Here is a 24379-nt window from a genome sequence, read left to right as displayed (position 1 = left end):
TTCCTGTGTGTACTGTTTTACTTCTTGTCTTGCGCTCCTGTTTTGGTGGCTTTTCCTGTTTTGTTAGTATTTTCCTGTAGCAGTTTCATGTCTTCCTTTAAGCGCTATCCCCCGCACCTACTTTGTTTTAGCAAACAAGAGTATTTCAGTTGTTTTTATCCTTCTTTGTGGGGACATGTACGGATGTACTTTGTGGACGCCATCTGCTCCACATGCTGTAAGTCTTTGCTGTCGTCCAGCATTCTGTTTTTCTTCACTTTGTCACCAGTTCAGTTGTAGTTCTCTTCTGCATAGCCTCCCCTGAGCTTCAATGCCTTTTTTTTAGGGGCACTCACCTTTTGCTTATTTTCCAGTTTAAGCATTAGATACCTTTTTACCCGCACGCTGCCTCCCGCTGCCGTCTGCATATTGTGATCGGGACAAAGCAATTAGCTACCTGCTGCCACCTACTGATATGGAAGAGTATTACACGGTTACTCTGCCGAGCTCTGGACAGCACCGACACTCAACAACGGCACATTATTTGCCGATTATAATTACTGCTTTAAAAAATATATTTTTAACCCAAATAGGTGAAATTACATCATCTCCCACGGCACACCAGACTGTATCTCACGGCACACTAGTGTGCCGCGGCACAGTGGTTGAAAAACACTGACTCAGATAACTCAATATGAGCACCAAAAGACAACAGACCAGCGTGGCAAGGTGGAGGAAATGGCTGTAGAGTTAAAAAAAAAAAAGACTATTTGCGGGGAGTACATTAATGCCGTTCACAAGTATGGAAGAATCATCGAAGCAGGCTTCGTACCACAACAAGTTCTAATTGTGATAAGACCGGACTTTTCTGGAAAACAAAAATTGCCATTGCAGACTTATTTCTCGTTCAGTGGAGATTCTTTCACCCCGACGCCCGTCCTGTGTTATCTCCTCCCTGCCTCCCTGATTTTACTTTTTAAAATATCTATTATTGTCGCAATATGATTGTAAAGTTAAGGATTTTTGTGATTTGTGATCGTTTGTGAGGGCACCATAGTGCCTTCTGAGTGTCTGCGCATCGCGCACAGTTCAGCTTGTTTTTTTTTGGCTTGTTATTGAATAGAAAGTTGATCTATCACCCCTTTGTTATGTTTGTTTGATACACAGTGCTGTATTGCACTTTTTATTGTATTTATATTATATTTATACACCTACTCAGTGGCCTAGTGGTTAGAGTGTCCGCCCTGAGATCGGTAGGTTGTGAGTTCAAACCCCGGCCGAGTCATACCAAAGACTATAAAAATGGGACCCATTCTCTCCTTGCTTGGCACTCAGCATCAAGGGTTGGAATTGGGGGTTAAATCACCAAAAATGATTCCCGGGCGCGGCCACTGCTGCTGCCCACTGCTCCCCTCACCTCCCAGGGGGTGATCAAGGGTGATGGGTCAAATGCAGAGAGTCATTTTGCCACACCTACTGTGTGTGACAATCATTGGTACTTTAACTTGATATTGTGTATAACGTGTACAAACCTTCAATAAAATATGAACTTTAATGTCAAGGCTGTAACGCATTATTCATATTTATATTTTTATGGAGAAATTTGCGTCACTATACGAACTTTTCAATTTACAAACCCTGTTCAAAAAACAATAAATGTTCGTGAATCGAGGTTCCACTGTACTTCTACTGTAAAATGTTATTTCCACTTTCTCATGCACTTCGAAGCATCACTTTTTAAGTCGATAACTTCCCGCTGCTAAAGACCAATACACACAACCTTTGTACTGTACATCTATTATTTTTTACATTTAGGGTTAACTGTAGTTTGTGCACACCTTGCAGCACTAGCTTCTCAAAACGCAGTCGTAGCGATGCTGGCTGATAACGTTTGATGGGTTTAAGCCTCGTGTTTTTTTCCCCTTCCTCGCAGAATGTTTGCTGAACATTTGGTGCCAATAGCAGGAAAAATGTCTTCCTCTGAGACAGTGAGGACGTCCCACACAGTCGACGCCATGTTCGTTGACAATGAGCTCAGAAGAGGTTTACAGGATAAAAGGAGCGCTTGTTTTTTCCCACCTACAAAGCACAGCACATGTCCACTTTGCAGTTTAGTTCAGGTACATTATTACAGCATATAATATATCAACAATAATATAATTACTGAATTCACAAGAATTGTTTTTGTTCCGGTTAGGCACTTGTAGTGATTAGTCACATCCAAAATACAAAACAAATGCACACTTACGCCCTGTCGTTCTAATTAAATTGATCTAATTTCATTATTCACATCAAAAAAGAAACACAAAAGTCAAAGAAAAGAGAATACGTGTGTGTGTGTGTGTGTGTGTGTGTGTGTGTGTGTGTGTGTGTGTGTGTCACATTAGACGAGGGTTTTCCTCTCTGTAGTTGTAGGAATCTCCAGCGAAAGGCAAAGGCGGAGGGTGGTTGTAAAGGCCCATGAGGAAGATGATGATGGTGCCAAAGGTCATCACCGGGGTGATCAGAAAGAGACAGAGTCGGTCCACCGTGCGAGCGATGCCGCTCCAGTTGTCTTTCTCCTGCGGACGTTTATCCGTTTTTATTCATGTGTCCAAACAGTTACAAATATTTCAATGGTTGGCTTTTGCATGATATACTAGTTACTATGGTAATGTAATTAGTTACTATGGTAATCGAATTAGTTACTTTGGTAATCTAAGTCACAGCAGCTCAGACGAGGCACCAAGCAGTGTGGGTGGGAAGCGTTTCCACAGAGTGTCAGCTTGAAATGTGGGTGTCAGGGACAGACGCGGAAGGAGAATTTTACAACAAAGTTCTAAAGCTTAGTGATATCTCAGATGTATCAGATTGTTGCGTTCATATTTGGCTGTGTTTGTTGCATTTTTGTTGCGTTTCGCTTGATTGTAAAATATGTCAATCGAGGGGTGGTGTGACGTTCATATGTTGTCAATATTCAGTGTTTTATCCTTCATAGTTAATATTATAAATCTCACATTCTTTATTTTCATGTACATTCTGGGTGTCTCATTCAGTAAAAAAAAAATTAAATTCCATTCCGTTGTTTAAGGCGGTCTGTCATAACGTTTTTAGCATTCAGACATTCGGAGCGGTATAGCTCGGTTGGTGGAGTGGCCGTGCCAGCAACTTGAGGGTTCCAGGTTCGATCCCCCGCTTCTGCCATCCTAGTCACTGCCGTTGTGTCCTTGGGCAAGAAACTTTACCCACCTGCTCCCAGTGCCACCCACACTGGTTTAAATGTAACTTAGATATTGGGTTTCACTATGTAAAAGCGCTTTGAGTCACTAGAGAAAAGCGCTATATAAATATAATTTACTTCACTTCATTTCACATTATTCTGAGGTTTCGTATTAGTGTTTCTAAAAATAGATATACCGGCCCCCAGACACATTTTTTTTCTCTAAATTTGGCCCCCCCAAAGCAAAATAATTGCCCAGGCCTGATCTAGTGGCTCGCCAAAGAATTACTTGATTAAAGTACAGTGTTTTATTTTCCTGTATTCAAACACAGTGTTACAGTTCAAACAGTGTGTAATGTTAGAGTGACCAAAATATGATATACCATATTTTTCGGAGTATAAGTCGCACCTGCCGAAAATGCATAATAAAGAAGGAAAAAAACATATAAGTCGCACTGGAGCCCGGTCAAACTATGAAAAAAACTGGGACTTATAGTCCGAAAAATACGGTACTTGTTAAATACTTAGGCCTACTATGCTACTGTACTTAAATGTTGGTCATTGTGGCGGTACATGGAGAGACAAGTTTTTCCTGAGTTTGAGAGAACCACTGAGTTAAGATATCTGAATAAAATATCTTAGCCTTGTGTTGTAACTGACAAAGCACATCAGTGTAATAATCTATAATTATATCTTACATTTTTTTCCCCCCAATGTGATACAAAAATGGTAGTTTTGTGTAACAAAATTGACGTAAAGCTTCCTGCTTTTAAACAAGATGTCGCCAACTTAAATCTCAATTCATCTTGCTCACCTCGTTGTAGTCATTCTTGTTGCGCATGTGCTTGATGATGTAGTTGGCTCCGTCCACCGCCGGCTTGATTTCCCCGTACAGCTGTTCCGTGACGCCGCCGTCCCCCTGCAGCTTTTTCACTGGCAAAGGCGTCAGAGTGTTCAACTGTTCCTAATCTACCGACCAATGTTCGGGCACTCGGGCGTGCGTGCCGTACCTGCGGCGTGCGTGGGTCGGGCGGTGAGGCCGTGTCTCACCGACTGCCTCTCGAACATGAGGTCGCTGCGAGACTTGACGCTGTAGTACTCCTCGGCCGAGGCGATGTAGCCCGCCGAGCTGGACCGCCGTGGCAATGCCCCGTCCCAGTAAGGCTCCGCCTCCGCCGGGCGGGACATACGCAGGATGCGAGGCAGACGCTCAAGGAAGAACTGCGCAACAGTGGTGCAGGGCAAATAGTTTAGTCCTTATCTTTGTGACATCTGTGTGTGTGTGTTTGTCATACTTGCCAACCTTGAGACCTCCAATTTCGGGAGGTGTGGGGGTGGGGGGTGGGGGGGTTGGGGGGCGTGGTTAAGAGGGGAGGAGTATATTGACAGCTAGAATTCACCAAGTCAAGTATTTCATTATATATATATATATATATATATATATATATATATATCTACATCCTGAAAATATGCAAACAAAACTGTGTTTGGATAATTGATACTTCAAACTTGCATAAATAAATATTAAGGAATATAACATAACTTGGCTTCTGAGAGCTTCAAAATGTAATGAATAAAATTTTAAAGTTTTTGATAAACAAGCAATTATTTTAATAATTAAATATGGTCATTTTAAATTAATTATTATGATCATTTAAAATTAATTATATATGTTTATTTTAATGTATAATTCTATGGCTGAGTGTAATAAGAGGTCAGAAAAAATACAAATAAAAATATAATTAATTTTGATGTTTTTAGCTAAATATAGTAAAAAAAAATTATTATTTTTTAATTAATATATATATTTCTTTTTAGGTAAGATAAACATAATAATACAATTTATCTGTAGTCTGGATTTAGTTCTTGTCACCCTGTTGTCCTCCCGTCATGAAAAAAGTCTGTCCTCACTCAGGTCGCATGGAGCTGGAGGGGGCGTGGCCTCCAGCTCCGGCTGAAAATCGGGAGATTTTCGGGAGAATATTTGTCCCGGGAGGTTTTCGGGAGAGGCGCTGAATTTCGGGAGTCTCCCGGAAAATTCGGGAGGGTTGGCAAGTATGGTGTTTGTTCTTGTATTTCTACCCTTCTTGAGACATCAACAAGGAAAAGTACCTTTCATATGAGGACCGGTGATCAAGTTCGGATCGAAATCATGGTGCCAATACGGAAAACCATTGCATCTTATAAAGAATGTCTCATTTGCACCCCCTGGTGGTGAAATCTATCAAAATTAGGGTGGTCCCAAAAAGGAGGGATTTTTCAAATTGACTGTCGGTTTTAAAAGTGCTCCCCCTCTGGCAAACATATGTAATAACAAGGGTGTGTAAGAAATTGAAATGTGCCCCCTTTGGCCAAAGTTAATGAAATTAAATAAATATATATGTATATAGAGACATACTGTAATAACTTCAAGTAAATAATGAAGATTAAAAACCAATAACAAACAAAAAAAATACAAAATTAACTAAAAGCTTACCATAGTATGTATATATTATTAGTGTTGTAAATACAAATCTTTATATATCTGGAAAGGGTGGTCCTAAAGAGGTAGGCATTTTTCAGAGGTCTCAAGAAGGTAACAAATACAAGAATGTGTGTGTGTGTGTGTGTGTGTGTGTGTGTGTGTGTGTGTGTGTGTGTGTGTGTGTGTGAGTGTTACCCTCTTGGTCCACTCAGACATGACATGAGTACTCGGGGTCCTAAAGTGCAGGTTGAGGACCACCACGCAGTTTAACACCACCACCGTCACAAGCACCATGATGAACATCAGATACCTGAGACACACCAAGCTTTAGAAAAACATCCACGTGTGTGTGTGTGTGTGTGTGTGTGTGTGTGTGTGTGGTAGTTACTGACTTGACGATAAGCGGAACAGACATGGAAGTTTCCGGCAGCCTTTGAGAGATCAGCAGCAGGAAGACGGACTGAGCGAGCAGCACCGAGATGGACAAGGTCATCTTCTCGCCACCTGAACACACCTTCACCTTTTAGGGAGCGGTACACCAAACAAACCGTTGAACTTAATAGCTCTCTTATATAGAGGATATTTGATTAGTATGTTCACAGTATTTATTTACAAAACCCAAAACCAATGAAGTTGTCACGCTGTGTAAATGGTAAATAAAAAGAAAATACAATGATTTGCAAATCCTTTTCGACTTATATTCAATTGAATAGACCAGTGTTTTTCAACCACTGTGCCGCGGCACATGAGTGTGCCGTGAGATACAGTCTGGTGTGCCGTGGGAGATCATCTTGTTTCACTTATCCATCCATCCATCCATCCATCTTCTTCCGCTTATCCGAGGTCGGGTCGCGGGGGCAGCAGCCTAAGCAGGGAAGCCCAGACTTCCCTCTCCCCAGCCACTTCGTCCAGCTCTTCCTGTGGGACCCCGAGGCGTTCGCAGGCCAGCCGGGAGACATAGTCTTCCCAACGTGTCCTGGGTCTTCCCCGCGGCCTCCTACCGGTCGGACGTGCCCTAAACACCTCCCTAGGGAGGCGTTCGGGTGGCATCCTGACCAGATGCCCGAACCACCTCATCTGGCTCCTCTCGATGTGGAGGAGCAGCGGCTTTACTTTGAGCTCCTCCCGGATGGCAGAGCTTCTCACCCTATCTCAAAGGGAGAGCCCCGCCACCCGGCGGAGGAAACTCATTTCAGCCGCTTGTACCCGTGATCTTGTCCTTTCGGTCATAACCCAAAGCTCATGACCATATGTGAGGATGGGAACGTAGATCGACCGGTAAATTGAGAGCTTTGCCTTCCGGCTCAGTTCCTTCTTCACCACAACGGATCGATACAGCGTCCGCATTACTGAAGACCCCGCACCGATCCGCCTGTCGATCTCACGATCCACTCTTCCCTCACTCGTGAACAAGACTCCGAGGTACTTGAACTCCTCCACTTGGGGCAAGATCTCCTCCCCAACCCGGAGATGGCACTCCACCCTTTTCCGGGCGAGAACCATGGACTCGGACTTGGAGGTGCTGATTCTCATCCCAGTCGCTTCACACTCGGCTGCGAACCGATCCAGCGAGAGCTGAAGATCCTGGCCAGATGAAGCCATCAGGACCACATCATCTGCAAAAAGCAGAGACCTAATCCTGCAGCCACCAAACCAGATCCCCTCAACGCCTTGACTGCGCCTAGAAATTCTGTCCATAAAAGTTATGAACAGAATCGGTGACAAAGGGCAGCCTTGGCGGAGTCCAACCCTCACTGGAAACGTGTCCGACTTACTACCGGCAATGCGGACCAAGCTCTGGCACTGAGCATACAGGGAGCGGACTGCCACAATCAGACAGTCCGATACCCCATACTCCCTGAGCACTCCCCACAGGACTTCCCGAGGGACACGGTCGAATGCCTTCTCCAAGTCCACAAAACACATGTAGACTGGTTGGGCAAACTCCCATGCACCCCCAAGGACCCTGCCGAGAGTATAGAGCTGGTCCACAGTTCCACGACCAGGACGAAAACCACACTGTTCCTCCTGGATCCGAGGTTCGACTATCCGGCGTAGCCTCCTCTCCAGTACACCTGAATAGACCTTACCAGGAAGGCTGAGGAGTGTGATCCCACGATAGTTAGAACACACCCTCCGGTTCCCCTTCTTAAAGAGAGGAACCACCACCCCGGTCTGCCAATTCAGTGGTACCGCCCCCGATGTCCACGCGATGCTGCAGAGTCTTGTCAACCAAGACAGCCCCACAGCATCCAGAGCCTTAAAAAACTCCGGGCGGATCTCATCCACCCCCGGGGCCTTGCCACCGAGGAGCTTTTTAACTACCTCAGCAACCTCAGCCCCAGAAATAGGAGAGCCCACCACAGACTCCCCAGGCACTGCTTCCTCATAGGAAGACGTGTTGGTGGGATTGAGGAGGTCTTCGAAGTATTCCCTCCACCGATCCACAACATCCGCAGTCGAGGTCAGCAGAACACCATCCTCGCCATACACGGTGTTGATAGTGCACTGCTTCCCCTTCCTGAGGCGGCGGATGGTGGTCCAGAATTGCTTCGAAGCCGTCCGGAAGTCGTTTTCCATGGCCTCACCGAACTCCTCCCATGTCCGAGTTTTTGCCTCTGCGACCGCTGAAGCCGCACACCGCCTGGCCTGTCGGTACCCGTCCACTGCTTCAGGAGTCCTATGAGCCAAAAGAACCCGATAGGACTCCTTCTTCAGCTTGACGGCATCCCTCACCGCCGGTGTCCACCAACGGGTTCTAGGATTACCGCCACGACAAGCACCAACTACCTTGCGGCCACAGCTCCAATCAGCCGCCTCGACAATAGAGGCGCGGAACATGGTCCATTCGGACTCAATGTCCAGCACCTCCCTCGTGACATGTTCAAAGTTCTTCCGGAGGTGGGAATTGAAACTCTCTCTGACAGGAGACTCTGCTAGACGTTCCCAGCAAACCCTCACAATGCGTTTGGGCCTGCCAGGTCTGTCCGGCAACCTCCCCCACCATCGCAGCCAACTCACCACCAGGTGGTGATCGGTAGAAAGCTCCGCCCCTCTCTTCACCCGAGTGTCCAAAACATGAGGCCGCAAATCCGATGACACAACTACAAAGCCGATCATGGAACAGCGGCCTAGGGTGTCCTGGTGCCAAGTGCACATATGGACACCCTTATGTTTGAACATGGTGTTCGTTATGGACAATCTGTGACGGGCACAAAAGTCCAATAACAAAACACCACTCGGGTTCAGATCCGGGCAGCCATTCTTCCCAATCACGCCTCTCCAGGTTTCACTGTCGCTGCCAACATGAGCATTGAAGTCCCCCAGTAGAACGAGGGAATCACCCGGGGGAGCACTCTCAAGTACTCCCTCGAGTGAATCCAAAAAGGGTGGGTACTCTGAGCTGCGGTTTGGCGCGTAAGCGCAAACCACAGTCAGGACCCGTTCCCCCACCCGAAGGCGGAGGGAAGCTACCCTCTCGTCCACCGGGTTGAACTCCAACGTACAGGCTCTGAGCCGGGGGGAAACAAGAATTGCCACCCCAGCCCGTCGCCTCTCACTGCCGGCAACGCCAGAGTGGAAGAGAGTCCAGCCCCTCTCGAGAGAACTGGTTCCAGAGCCCTTGCTGTGCGTCAAAGTGAGTCCGACTATATCTAGCCGGAACTTCTCCACCTCGCGCACTAGCTAAGGCTCCTTCCCCCCCAGCGAGGTGACGTTCCACGTCCCAAGAGCTAGCTTCTGTAGCCGAGGATCGGACCGCCAAGTGCCCTGCCTTCGGCTTCCGCCCAGCTCACATCGCACCCGACCTCTATGACCCCTGCTATGGGTGGTGAGCCCATTGGAGGGGGGACCCACGTTGCCTCTTCGGGCTGTGCCCGGCCGGGCCCCATGGGGACAGGCCCGGCCACCAGGCGCTCGCCATCGTGCCCCACCTCCGGGCCTGGCTCCAGAAGGGGGCCCCGGTGACCCGCGTCCGGGCGAGGGAAATCTGGGTTCCTTGTCAGTGTTATTCATAGAGATCTTCGAGCTGCTCTTTGTCTGATCCCTCACCTAGGACCAGTTTGCCTTGGGAGACCCTACCAGGGGGCATAGAAGCCCCCGGACAACATAGCTCCTAGGATCATTGGGACACGCAAACTCCTCTACCACGTTAAGGTGGCAGCTCAAAGAGTTATTTGGGTTAAAAATATATTTTGCAAACCAGTAATTATAGTCTGCACATTATGTGTTGTTGTGGAGTGTCGGTGCTGTCTAGAGCTCGGCAGAGTAACCGTGTAATACTCTTCCATATCAGTAGGTGGCAGCAGGTAGCTAATTGCGTTGTAGATGTCGGGAACAGCGGGAGGCAGTGTGCAGGTAAAAAGGTGTCTAATGCTTAAACCAAAAATAAACAAAAGGTGAGTGCCCCTAAGAAAAGGCATTGAAGCTTAGGGAAGGCTATGCAGAACGAAACTAAAACTGAACTGGCTACAAAGTACACAAAAACAGAATGCTGGACGACAGCAAAGACTTACTGTGGAGCAAAGACGGCGTCCACAAAGTACATCCGAACATGACATGACAATCAACAATGTCCCCACAAAGAAGGATAGAAACAACTGAAATATTCTTTATTGCTTAAACAAAGCAGGTGTTGAGAATAGCGGTCAAGGAAGACATGAAACTGCAACAGGAAAATACCAAAAAAAGAGAAAAAGCCACCAAATTAGGAGCATAAGACAAGAACTAAAACACTACACACAGGAAAACAGCAAAAAACTCAAAATAAGTCAGGGCGTGATGTGACAGGTGGTGACAGTACACCTACTTTGAGACAAGAGCAACATTGATGCACGCTTGGTTATGGTTTAAAGTCATACCCAACAATTGACTTTAAACTTTTTACTGTCAACTGTGTTTTGTTTTTTTAATAATTTCTGCTGGTGGTGTGCCTCTGAATTTTTTCAAAGCAAAAAATGTGCCTTGGCTCAAAAAAAGGTTGAAAAACACCGGAATAGACTGCAAAGACAAGATATTTAACGTTCAAACTTAACTCCATACAAACAGCGTGCCGGCACAATATAACATAATATATGCGGCTTTTATATACACTTAAGACAATGCAAGGCATGCTTGGTCAACAGCCATACAGGTCACACTGAGGGTGGCCGTATAAACAACTTTAACACTGTTACAAATATGCGCCACACTGTGAACCCACACCAAACAAGAATGACAAACACATTTCGGGAGAACATCCGCACCGTAACACAACATAAACACAACAGAACAAATACCCAGAACCCCTTGCAGCACTAACTCTTCCGGGACGCTACAATATACACCCCCGCTACCACCAAACCCTGCCCCCCCCCACCTCAACCGCGTGCCAGGATGTCGTTGTGGATTGTGCAGCCCTTTGAGACACTCGTAATTTAGGCCTATATAAGTAAACATTGATTGACTGATTGACTGATTGATTGATTGAATACTGCTGCAGCCGATACAGACCGCAGCGAGGAAACAGATATTTTTTGGCGGCCTTCAAGGAATTGCTCGCGGCCCAACAATGGGCCCTATGATTAAGAACCACGTACATTTCTAAAAACGGTCATGTAGAGCAGTGTTTTTCAACCTTTTTTGAGCCAAGGCACATTTTTTGCGTTGAAAAAATCCGGAGGCACACCACCTGCAGAAAACAACGAAACTCAGTTGACAGTAAAAAGTTGTTGTCGCAATTGTCGGATATGAATTCAAACCATAACCATAACCAACCTTGCATCACTATAGCACTTGTCTCAAAGTAGGTCTACTGTCACGACCTGTCACATCCCGCCGTGACTTATTTTGAGTTTTTCGGTGTTTTCCTGTGTGTGGTGTTTTAGTTCTTGTCTTGCGCTCCTATTTTGGTGTTGATTGTCATGTCATGCACGGATGTACTTTGTGGACGCCATCTGCTCCACACGCAGTAAGTCTTTGCTGTCGTCCAGCATTCTGTTTTTGTTTACTTTGTAGCCAGTTCAGTTTTAGTTTCGTTCTGCATAGCTTTTCCTAAGCTTCAATGCCTTTTCTTAGGGGCACTCACCTTTTGTTTATTTTTGGTTTAAGCATTAGATACCTTTTACCTGCACACTGCCTCCCGCTGTTTCCGACATCTACAAAGCAATTAGCTACCGGCTGCCACCATATGAAAGAGTATTACACGGTTACTCCGCCGAGCTCTAAGCACCGACACTCAACAACAACACATAATTTGCGGACTATAATTACCGTATTTTTCGGAGTATAAGTCGCACCGGCCGAAAATGCATAATAAAGAAGGAAAAAACATATATAAGTCGCACTGGAGTATAAGTCGCATTTTTGGGGAAATTTATTTGATAAAACCCAACACCAATAATATACATTTGAAAGGCAATTTAAAATAAATAAAGAATAGTGAACAACAGGCTGAATAAGTGTACGTTATATGAGGCATAAATAACCAACTGGTATGTTAACGTAACATATTATGGTAAGAGTCATTCAAATAACTATAACATATAGAACATGCTATACGTTTACCAAACAATCTGTCACTCCTAATCGCTAAATCCCATGAAATCTTATACGTCTAGTCCAGGGGTCGGCAACCCGCGGCTCCGGAGCCGCATGCGGCTCTTTGATCACTCTGATGCGGCTCAGCAGCTTACTTGCTGAACCCCCCAATTTTCCCGTGAGATTTCCGGAATTCAGTGCCTCTCGCAGAAAACTCCCGGGATTAATATTCACCGATTTTCACCCTTACAGCTATTATAAGGGCGTGCCATAATGGTACAACATTTGGCGCCCTCTACAACCTGTATTAATAGAGTGCCAGTCCAACACTTGTTATACAATACACATCTTTTGCCTGCAGACGTACGTGACAGCAAGGCATACTTGGTCAACAGCCACACAGGTTACACTGACGGTGGCCATATAAAACAACTTTAACACTCTTACTAATAATGCGCCACACTTTGAACCAAAACCAAACAGGAATGACAAACACATTTCGGGAGAACATCTGCACCTTAACACAACATAAACACAACAGAACAAACACCCAGAATCCCATGCAGCCCTGACTCTACGGGCTACATTATACACTCCTGCTACCACCAAACCCCGCCCCCACCCCAACCCTGCTCCCTCACACATCAACCCGGAAGAGTTAGAGCTGCATGGGATTCTGGGTATTTGTCCTGTTGTGTTTTTGTTGTGTTACGGTGCAGATGTTCTCCCGAAATTTGTTTGTCATTCTTGTTTGGTGTGGGTTCACAGTGTGGCGCATTATTAGTAAGAGTGTTAAAGTTTTTTGTTTTTTTTTATACCGCCACCGTCAGTGTGAGCTGTGTGGTTGTTGACCAAGTATGCCTTGCTGTTGCCTACGTGAGTAAAGCGAAAACCCCATACAACGTGTGGCTGATCAGGCACGCTGGTTGTAGTGGGTGCTATATGCTGTACTATCACGGCACGCATGACGCTGACAAGCGCCATTCAATTAAAACTCGCGTGCCGCACCAGCATTCAAATTCCACATAAAGGTGTGGGCAGCGTGTCTGAGACCCCTGGTTTATACATAGCAGAAAGCAAAAAACAACAACTTCGTATGCAGTGTTATTTCATTTAAAACTTCAAAAAAAATTTGCGGCTCCCATTGTTTTCTATAATTTGTGAAACTGGTCAAAATGGCTCTTTGACTGGTAAAGGTTGCCGACCCCTGGTCTAGTCTCTTACGTGAATGAGCTAAATAATATTATTTGGTATTTTACGGTAATGTGTTAATAATTTCACACATAAGTCGCTCCAGAGTATAAGTCTCACCCCCGGCCAAACTATGAAAAAAACTGCGATTTATAGTCCGAAAAATACGGTACTGGTTTGCAAAAAATATTTTTAACCTAAATAGGTGAAATTAGATAATCTCCCACGGCACACCAGACTGTGTCTCACGGCCGCGGCACAGTGGTTGAAAAACACTGATATAGAGGATCTTTAACTAGCGTTTCTGCCTTATTTTCTTCAAAACAGCTGTGCTTCGGACATAGAGGGATTAGAGATGAATAGGAAGAGGAAGCACTGACTGTCGGCAGGCAGGTAGTAGACGAGTGAGGCGAGGAAGGAGATGAGCACGCAGGGGATGATGATGTTGACGATGTAGAAGAGAGGTTTGCGCTTGATGATCAGGTAGAAGGTGATGTCCTGGTGCTTGTTGCTCTCCATGGGAATGTGCCTGTAGGTGTTCCTCTTTGCCGGACGGTGTATCACCTCCCACTCGCCGTTCTCTGCGGACCAGGAAGTGGCGTCTTTAGCAGCCGGCGTGAAACAAAGGGCGAGACGCTCACCTGTCCAACCGGCGGGGTCGATGATGATCCACTCCACTGTCCACTTGCTCGTATCGTCGGCCTCCTCCTTCAGGAGCATTCTGATCTCCTTGGCGTTGTAAGTGAGCGAGCTGCGACGGTTCGACAACACAATTCTCGGCTATGTAGACAAGCGGCCCCCTGCTGTTACCAGTAGATATGGCAACTTACGTGAACTTGAGCGTGCAGTTCTGCCAGTCGAAGGGGAAGTAGTTGACATTGATGGAGCAGGAGGAGCGGAAGATGGCGGGAGGCAACCAGTAGCACAGACCGCTGCTGTCCACCAGCACGTTGCTGTAGTAGGCCACCTGGAACTGGGCGTCGTTGCTTGGAGGGGGTGAGGAGTCGCTTAGTCGGGGTCATGAATAGATCATTTCCAGAAACAAAGACGCTCACTTGTTTTCCAGCACGATCTCTGGAAGCCACACCATGCTGGACGGGAGGCGGAGCATGTTGATGCCGTCAAACTCGGTCTCGTTCCACGTCAGCCGGTAGTCTGTCCATGTCTAACACACGTAAATGACATTAGTGGCAAATAAATGACAAATTATTTACTCTTACAGTAGTTAGGTGCCATGTTTACCAACCAGTCTTGCTCAAATTCTATCCTGAGGGCCACACACTGAACACTCAAAGCATGCAGGGGCCATTTTCTTATATATATATATACACTTTTTTTTTTAAACAATACATAATTTTTTTTTAACCATTATGGCTCCCCTCAAGTTTGGTCCCAGTCGAGTTTCAGTCATAAAATGTTGAAAAGAAGTCTTATTAAAAAAAAATTATACACTAAAACCTGTAGATCTACTTCAGCTCTCTCTGTCGATATAAAGTTAAAATAAATACATGTTTTATGCCCTTTTTGTTAAAGAAAAACGTTTTTTTTGTGTGGCAAAAACACAAAATACACAACATAACTTGCACCCCAAGAAAATTCAAAGTGAAATATTTGATGTGAAGTAATTGGGAGCCTTCAATGTGTCAATAATTTAAAACACATCAATTTGGTTCATTATTATTTTTTGAGCAAAAAAGTCCTACAAAAAATTCCTCTGGATCCAAAAGGGCTCCACTCATAAAAGTGTAAAAATAAATAATACAATATTTTTTTACTTTTATTGCTTAATTTCTCAAGATCTACTTCAGATCTGCCTGTCAATTTTAAGTTGTTATTCTATTTTTTGTTTGTTTTATGCCTTTTTTGCCACAGAAAACTTTGCTTTTTATGGCAAACACACAAAATACGCAATATTTTATCAAACAAATACCTCAAAGTGGAATATTTGATGTGAAGTAATTGAAGCCTTCAATCGGTCAATAATTCATAACATTGAATTTTGAGTCAATATTATTTTTGAGCATGGACTGTTGAAAAAAATAAAAAAAAATCCCAGAAAACATCTTCGGGATCCAAAAAGGGCTGCACTCATAAAAGTGTAAAAATAAATATTTGTTTTAACTTTTATTGCTTAAATCTCTAGATCAACTTCAGATCTACCTGTCAATTTTTAGTTTTTATTGTTTTTTGTTTGTTTGTTTTATGCCTTTTTTGTCACAGAAAACTTTGCTTTTTATGGCAAACATACAAAATACGCAATATTTTATCAAACAAATTCCTCAAAGTACAATATTTAAAGTGAAGTAATTGAAGCCTTTAATAGGTCAATAATTTCAAACACAACTAGTTTGTTTCATTATTATTTTTGAGCAAGGACCGTTTAAAAAAAAAAAAAAAATATCCCATGAAAATTCTTAGGGATCCAAATGGGCTCCACTCACAAGAGTGTAAAAGACATTATTTTATTTACTTTTATTGCTTAAATCTTTAGATCAACTTCAAATCTACTAGTCAATTTTAAGTTTGTATTCTTTTTTTTTGTTTGTTTTATGCCTTTTTTGTTACAAAAAAAATTAGTAATTGAATCCTTCAGTAGGTCAATAATTCATAACATTGATTTTGAGCCATTAGGTTTTTTTGAGCAATGATGTTTAAATAAAAATAAAAACAGCCTGACTGGCAGCGTTGTGTTATTAGTCAATATTGCAACTTGTTCTTGTTACAATTCACCTGTTCTCTCTTTTATTGCTCTTTTTAAGGTTTTTTTATAATAGTGTTTTCAGAATGTACAGCTGACCGTTAAAAAATTAGTTGTGGGCCGCAAATGGCCCTCACATTTTGGACACTTTTGTTTTAGACGGTGTTGTGAGAGAAATTTCAAATATTATGTGTTGTATTTGTCAGAAGAAGAAAAATAGCACAAACACAGTAGAGATGTTTTGACCAATATCGAGCCTTTTATGTGCAGCACTTCAGGAATGTACAATAGGATGTCCAGCGCTGGAGCTGGGCAAATATTTTGACTCGGGGGCCACATTGAGAGAAACAATGTGTCTGGGGGGGCCAATGTGTATAAATGATGTATACACATTTAGCTGTAAACATCTGCTGTACAGTATGTGTGTTTGGGTGCCTTTTTTTCCAGGAACACTAATAACAAAAGTCACAATGTCCGACAGAGTTCTAAAAAAGTTATGACAGACCACCTCAAAAAAACAGAATGGAGTGTTACAGTTTTTTTACCGAATGGGACACCCGAAATGTACATGAAAATAAAGAAAGTGGGATTTACAATATTAACTATGAACAATAAAACACTGAATATTAGCAACGTATGAACATCGCTCCTCTTTTACTTCTCAGACCAGCTCCTCCATAGAAATATTTTACAATCAAGCAAAACACAACAAAAATGTAACAAACAGCAAAATATGAATGCAAAGTGTAAAAAACACCTACAATATGATACATTATCACTAGAGATGCCGATAAATAAAATGTAATATCGGAAATTATCGGTATCAGTTTCGAAAAGTTTTTTTTGTTTTTGTTTTTTGTGTCCTGTTCAGTTTCTCAGGCAAATCATATAGTTGATGTAGATGCCCATATCTGCTGTTCAGATTAAGCCCAGTTTATAGTTTCCTGTTATACAGTATGCCGGGCAGTCTTGCACTAAAGGAGGACTATGTTATTGTTTACTTTATTACTCTAGTATACTCTGGACTGAAGCTGTGTGCCTTCATTGTTTTTGTAGCTGTTGTTTTGAGGCATGTTTAAAAAAAATAATGCACTTTGTGAAAGTCAAAGTATAGTATTTCCCATAGTTGTAGTGGGTATCAGGATTATCTCAGGGAGAGCATGTCCCAAATTCCAAGCTGCTGTTTTGAGGCATGTTAAAAAAAATAATGGACTTTGTGACTTCAATAATAAATATGGCAGTGCCATGTTGGCATTTTTCTCCATAACTTGAGTTGATTTATTTTGGAAAACCTTGTTACATTGTTTAATGCATCCAGCTGGGCCATACTTGCCAACCCTTCCGAATTTTCCGGGAGACTCCCGAAATTCAGCGCCTCTCCCGAAAACCTCCCGGGACAAATATTCTCCTGAAAATCTCCCGATTTTCAGCCGGAGCTGGAGGCCACGCCCCCTCCAGCTCCATGCGGACCTGAGTGAGGACAGCCTTTTTTCACGACGGGAGGACAACAGGGTGACAAGAACTAAATCATCCATACGAGAGATAAATTGAAATTATTAGGTTTATCTTACCTAAAAATAAATATATTTATTAATTTAAAAAAACAAAAAAACTAAATAAATGTTTATTATATTTTGCTGAAAACATCAAAATTAATTGTATTTTTATTTGTATTTTTTCTGACTCCTTATTACATCCAGGCATTAGAATTATACATTAAAATAAACATATTTGAAATAATCAATTTTAAATTATCATAATAATTCATTTAAAATGACCATATTTAATTATTAAAATAATTGCTTGTTTATCAACAACTTTAACATTTTATTCATTACATTTTGAAGCTCTCAGAAGCCAAGTTATGTTATATTCCTTAAGATTTATTTATGCAAGTTTGAAGTATCAATTATCTAAACACAGTTTTGTTTGCATATTTTCAGGATGTATATATATATACATATATATATATATATATATTTATATATGAATTACTTGGTGAATTCTAGCTGTCAATATACTCCTCCCCTCTTAACCACGCCCCGCCCCACCCCCGACCACGCCTTCACCCCCCACCTCCCGAAATCGGAGGTCTCAAGGTTGGCAAGTATGAGCTGGGCATCACAACAAAATTAGGCATAATAATGTGTTAATTCCACAACTGTATATGTCGGTATCGGTTGATATCGGAATCGGTAATTAAGAGGTGGACAATATCGGAATATCGGATATCAGCAAAAAGGCCATTATCGGACATCTCTAATTATCACGTAAAAATTTGCTTCCGCGTCGGTTTCTGACAACACGTGTTTGGGGCTGGCTGCTCTGAAAACAAACACCGCCTACTTTGTTCCTTGTCTGAGCTGCTGTGACGTAGATTTCCGTAATAACTCCTATAACACTCAAAAGCGCAGATTTCAACCATTGAAATTGTTTCTATATTTCAAGACTTACAGTCATTTAAAAACATTACTGCACATCATAATGGTGGCTACAGTTTTGATGTTAAAGGTCTAAAAAAATTATTTGGAACGTCCGGCGGGCTGGACTGAAAATCATAACTGGCGGCATGTGGCCCGTGTTTTGCTCAGGTCTGTCCTAGAAGCTGCCTAAACGTGAACTTACATGGTCGATCCAAACGTTGGTGAGCAGCGTCTCGTCCACTTCTTTCTACAGATGTAAAGAGAAAGCAGTGTTGAGAGCCGACCCACACACCGCACATCTGTCTGGTTACCAAGGAGATGAGGTTGGAGAGGGTGAGAGCGAGGTACACGTCCACGGCGTCCTGCTGCCTCTGCACGGGACGCAGCTCCTTGTTGTAGGCGCGCTCCTTGAACAGGAAGTTGATGAGGCGCTCCTCCTCGTTCCTGCACCAGCACGCTGCGCAGAATGGGTACAAAAAGTGTGAGAATAAAAATGTGTACGTTATCACACAACTCTTATGCTTAAAGGCCGTTGCTATAGTTGTTATCAATTGTGCTGAAGTTGTACTTTTCTATCTGTGCAAAGGGACATTGTCTCGTATCAGTTTTTGTGTCCAGAACCGGCCTGCTGACTGCCAAGGGCGAACATTGAGTGCCGTGTCGCAGACAGAGCAGAGACAGGGCGATATCACGAGTGTCAGCACATTTGCATTTCATGAATAGTCATATATTGTGTCTAACTGGGGCTGCTGAGATTACCCCCCTTCCTTCAGAGGCAGCCTCAGTGATGTAACCAGGGACCTCCCAAATAAATAGAGGAGAACGTGGAACTGTTACCTTAGAGCGTAGGTTGTTTCTGTAACGAGAGTACAGCCCAAAACGTCTCTCCCCATTGAGCAAAATGTAACCCTGTCTCTGCATGACTCCTTGCTTCTTGTCTGTTTAACCTTCGTCTTGTGTTAAGGTCTGCACCGACCCGTTTTAGTTTTTAAATGCTTAAAAGAACCACATACCGGTAAATGTATTTTTTTTACATCAAGGCTTTTTGACTTCGTCAGGAACCTCTATTTCAACAAAATACAATATTTTGGGGTTTTTTCACTAAATTATAAAATGCTTTGGTTGAAATTATGACCTTGGTGTTGTTAGGGTCAGTTTCGACCCAGTTATAAAAAGAAGATAATAAAGCAATAATTAGAGCCAAAACTGAACACACTGACAGCCAGCTCCTCTCCCAATCATGTGAGCTTTAGGGGATTCTCATTTTACGTTGTTATCCAGTACAAAAACAAACAAAGACGGGCATGTCCAGACATGTGAGGTCAATTCAGTATAGAGTTGGTGACTTGCAGAGTGCACATCTCCAATTTGCATCATGCAAAAATGAAAAAAAAGATTTACAGGGAGAGAAGTTCTGGATAATATTTTTGGTGAAAATGAGGGAGAGGACACAGAGCAGCATAGTGATACGGATGAACAGGTTTCTGAGGAGGAAGACAATGTGGAGTATTAACCAGAAGACACAGACACATCGGATGAGTCTGATGAGGAGGTCATACCAAAGACTATAAATATGGGACCCATTACCTCCCTGCTTGGCACTCAGTATTAAGGGTTGGAATTGGGGGTTAAATCACCAAAAATTCTTTCCGGGCGCGGCACCGCTGCTGCTCACTGCTCTCCTCACCTCCCAGGGGGTGAAGAAGGGGATGGGTCAAATGCAGAGGACAAATTTCACCACACCTAGTGTGTGTGTGTGACAATCATTGATACTTTAACTTTAACTTAACTTAACTTGATTTGCTTGATTGGTTGTTGTTTGTTTGACCTTGCAAATCTATATTTTGTGTTATGACCAGTGTTGGGACTAACGCGTTACAAAGTAACGCGTTACTGTAACGCCGTTACTATCGGCGGTAACTAGTAATCTAACGCGTTATTTTTTATATTCAGTAACTCAGTTACCGTTACTGCATGATGCGTTACTGCGTTATTTTGCGTTATTTTTTATGTAGTATCGGCTAGAAACTGAGAAGATCTGAGTGTACGTGTGTGTGTGTGTGTGTGTGTGTGTGTGTGTGTGTGTGTGTGTGTGTGTGTGTGTGTGTGTGGGAGGGGGCGTGTCTGTGTCTACTATCAAGACGTCATGGCGAACCCCGAAGCCGAGTTTCTTAAAATGGAGATATTTTCAGTACGTTTCTTTTATCGACCACAAAGAAAAGAACATTTTAGTTGAATGTAAGTTTCAAATATGCTGAAGCTAGTAAAGAGACACACACTTCACCTCCACCTCCAACAGCGGCTGGATTTTAATGAGGCACTGCACACTGAAGGTACACACACTCTGTCAATTCTCTTATATACTCTTTCATTTTAGACTTTTAGAGTGTTTGATCATCACATCACTCTAAATGTTTAGACTATAAAGTTCACAAACCTAAAGAGGGATACTAGTGGGCCAGGCTAATATTTCCTTTTCTCTAAACTAAGTGGGGAAATGTGTAGAGTGTTCTGGGCTTCAGACATGATTTTATTTCAGAATTCCTTGAGAAAACGCCTGGTTAGGCTTTATGTATGTAGTGTGTGCCTTTCTTGTTTTACAGCTATGTTGTTATTATGCTGTTTGTTACTTATGTATGTTAAGTTGCAGCTATTTAAAATAGTTTTGTCAATTTGTTCTGGTCTGAAACAAATTGGCCCTTTAAAACATATCTTTGTCTTTGTGTGTTGTATGTAGACCACATTGCTTAGCAGAGTTCAGTGATGCAAATGCATGTCAAGTTGATCAACAGATTGTATTATTCTCCAGTGCAATAACAGTACTAAAATGAAGGCTAAAAGGGCATTAAATGGGGCCTTAAAAAAATTAAAAATATATATATAAGTAACTAAATAGTTACTTTTCACAGTAACGCATTACTTTTTGGTTTAAGTAACTGAGTTAGTAACTGAGTTACTTTTGAAATAAAGTAACTAGTAACTGTAACTAGTTACTGGTTTTCAGTAACTAACCCAACACTGGTTATGACTTTTTCTACTTTTCATTTTGTGTTTGTATTAAAGTTCTGTTGCTGAAAAAAATACTTTTTAGCCTTTTTTCTTGAAGTAAATATATATGGGTCGAAATCGACCCTTAACACCATAGATGTTACTATAGTTAAAATTATCAAAATGAGAAAATAAATTAAACACATTTATTTAAGAGATGTGTTCTAATACCCCTCAGTAATAGTGAGGTAACACAACAACCTTCTATCTATTTATACGATTCTCTTGAGGTTCATTTTACCATTTTTTTAATTGAAATCGAGGGGTATACTGACAAAAAAAAAAGGCCCAATGGCCCACACCAAAAATATTAAAACCAATATTTTCATGGATAAGGAAGCCTAACAAGGTAACCAAGAAATGAGAAACAAATTGGATGATAGATAATTGTTTTTAGTGTATTTTACAGCTGATTTAAGACATGGGTCAAAACCGACCCGTTAACATAAGAGATGGTAACAGAAATCTAACACAAGAGGAAGGTTAATAGATGTCATCAGTGTTTGAACCTGACACGTTAAGAAGGCCGTAAAACACCCTAAAGAACAACACCTTCCTTTTCCATCATGCATCTTTTTGAGCTCTTTTAAAAGCGGTGCGGGAAACAAAAGGCCGCCATGACTCCCACACAAGCTCCAATTTCACAAGACAGCTGCGTCCACCCAGCCGAGAAGTTTGCTCCACTTCAGAACGGCTTTAATCCAGCATACACGCACACATACCTGGAATACTAGTCATCATGAGAGAACATCTACTACTGGACTATTCAACTAGTAGCCGGGGGGCCAAATCTAGCCCAGGAATGACAACATCAAGTTCAGTTCAAAACATTCTTGCCGCAAATTCCAAAAAAACTAACCAGAGTGCTCCTGTATAGAGGAACTGGGACCACTGTAAACTAGAGCTGTTCGATAATATCGGACTGCCGATATTATCGGCTGATAAATGCTTTAAAATGTAGTATCGGAAATTATCAGTATCGGTTTCAAAAAGTAAAATGTATGACTTTTTAAAACGCCACTGTGTACACGGACGTAGGGAGAAGTACAGAGCGCCAATAAACCTTAAAGGCACTGCCTTTGCCTGCCGGCCCAATCACATAATATCTACGGCTTTTCACACACACAAGTGAATGCAATGCATACTTGGTCAAGAGCCATACAGGTCACACTGAGGGTGGCCGTATAAACAACAAATATGCGTCACACTGTGAACCCACACCAAACAAGAATGACAAACACATTTCGGGAGAAGATCCGCACCGTAACACAACAGAACAAATACCCAGAACCCCTTGCAGCACTAACTCTTCCGGGACGCTCTACAAAATACACCCACCGCTACCCCCAACCCCCCAACTCAACCCCACCCACCTCAACCTCCTTATGGTCTCTCAGGGAGAACATGTCCCAAATTCCAAGCTGCTGTTTTGAGGCATGTTAAAAAAAATAATGCACTTTGTAACTTCAATAATAAATATGGCAGTGCCATGTTGGCATTTTTTTACATAACTTGAGTGGATTTATTTTGGAAAACCTTGTTACATTGTTTAATGCATCCAGCTGGGCATCACAACAAAATTAGGCATCATAATGTGTTAATTCCACGAATGTATATATCGGTATCGGTTGATATCGGAATCGGTAATTATGAGTTGGACATCGGAATATCGGATATCGGCAAAAAAGCCATTATCGGACATCTCTTGTTACTACGCTAGAAAAATGTGTTCCTCCATGTTCGCTCTTATTGCTACAGTTTGGTTATTATACAGGTTCCATCCATCCATCCATCCACCCATCCATCCATTTTCTACCGTTTGTCCCTTTATGGAATGTAAATGAAGTATTGTTGACAGTTTTTTAATGCATTTTTTAAATGATTTAGAGATAAAATGGATTGCTCCCATTAACTGCATTGTTAGCTGCTTAGAACGAGACAACTTTTACATTTTAGAATGCAAAAAATAAAAATAAAACATTTGTCTTGTTGTCTTTCATAATTTCATAATCTTTCATCACCTACTCAGTGGCCTAGTGGTTAGAGTGTCCGCCCTGAGATGGGTAGGTTGTGAGTTCAAACCCCGGCCGAGTCATACCAAAGACTATAAAAATGAGACCTATTACCTCCCTGCTTGGCACTCAGCATCAAGGGTTGGAATTGGGGGTTAAATCACCAAAAATGATTCCCGGGCGCGGCCACCGCTGCTGCCCACTGCTCCCCTCACCTCCCAGGGAGTGAACAAGGGGATGGGTCAAATGGAGGACAAATTTCACCACTTAGTGTGTGTGTGTGACAATCATTGGTACTTTAACTTTTAACTTAAAAATAATGATTGTGAATGATAGGCAAAATTAAAAAAAACATTATTAACACAACAGCAAACTAATTAGACATGTCTGAAAACGTCATATCATGTTTTTATGCTGCATTTACATTTACAAATTCGGATCAGATCAGGTGTGAATCTGGATTTAGTGCAGCACATTTCATTCAAATGAGACAGATTTGGAAGTTGGCAGACAAGACTCCTCCCAGGGTGAGGTGACCGCAATAAAGGATCAAAGGTACAAATGGACACTGACCAGGCAGGAGCAGCGAGAGGAGAAACACAGCAGCAGCACCAGCATGTCCAGTCTTCATGTTGAGCCTGAATGTTGTCAAATGTCCGAACGCGCTCGTCCGAACGCCTGCTGACCTTCTGCCAAAGTACGTTTGATTGACAGCCGGCAGCTGGGGGAACAGAAGCAGCAGAAAATAGAAAGAGCAGCAAACCCAACCTCCAACACACACAGAAGTATCCTAAATGTTCTTTACTGTGACTTTTTCACCAAAAACTGTATTTTTTATTAGAGCACTTT

At 42.7% G+C, this 24379-nt stretch overlaps 1 protein-coding gene across 1 annotated transcript; it reads right to left on the bottom strand.

Moving 5' to 3' along the window:
* Positions 1-738: 738 nt before the first annotated feature.
* Positions 739-24379, bottom strand: chrnd (cholinergic receptor, nicotinic, delta (muscle)). Its single transcript, XM_061964953.1, has 12 exons — positions 24104-24379; positions 18782-18927; positions 18673-18717; positions 14405-14514; positions 14180-14335; positions 13991-14100; positions 13730-13930; positions 6035-6146; positions 5838-5952; positions 4189-4399; positions 3993-4111; positions 739-2540 (listed from the first exon to the last, which is right to left on the bottom strand). The coding sequence occupies exons 1-12, from the start codon at positions 24159-24161 to the stop codon at positions 2358-2360; spliced, it is 1566 nt and encodes a 521-aa protein (XP_061820937.1). The 5' UTR covers positions 24162-24379; the 3' UTR covers positions 739-2357.

The sequence above is a fragment of the Nerophis lumbriciformis genome, linkage group LG07 (assembly GCF_033978685.3).
Source record: "Nerophis lumbriciformis linkage group LG07, RoL_Nlum_v2.1, whole genome shotgun sequence".
Lineage (NCBI taxonomy): Eukaryota > Metazoa > Chordata > Actinopteri > Syngnathiformes > Syngnathidae > Nerophis > Nerophis lumbriciformis.
This window is presented reverse-complemented; position numbering and strand designations above follow the sequence as displayed.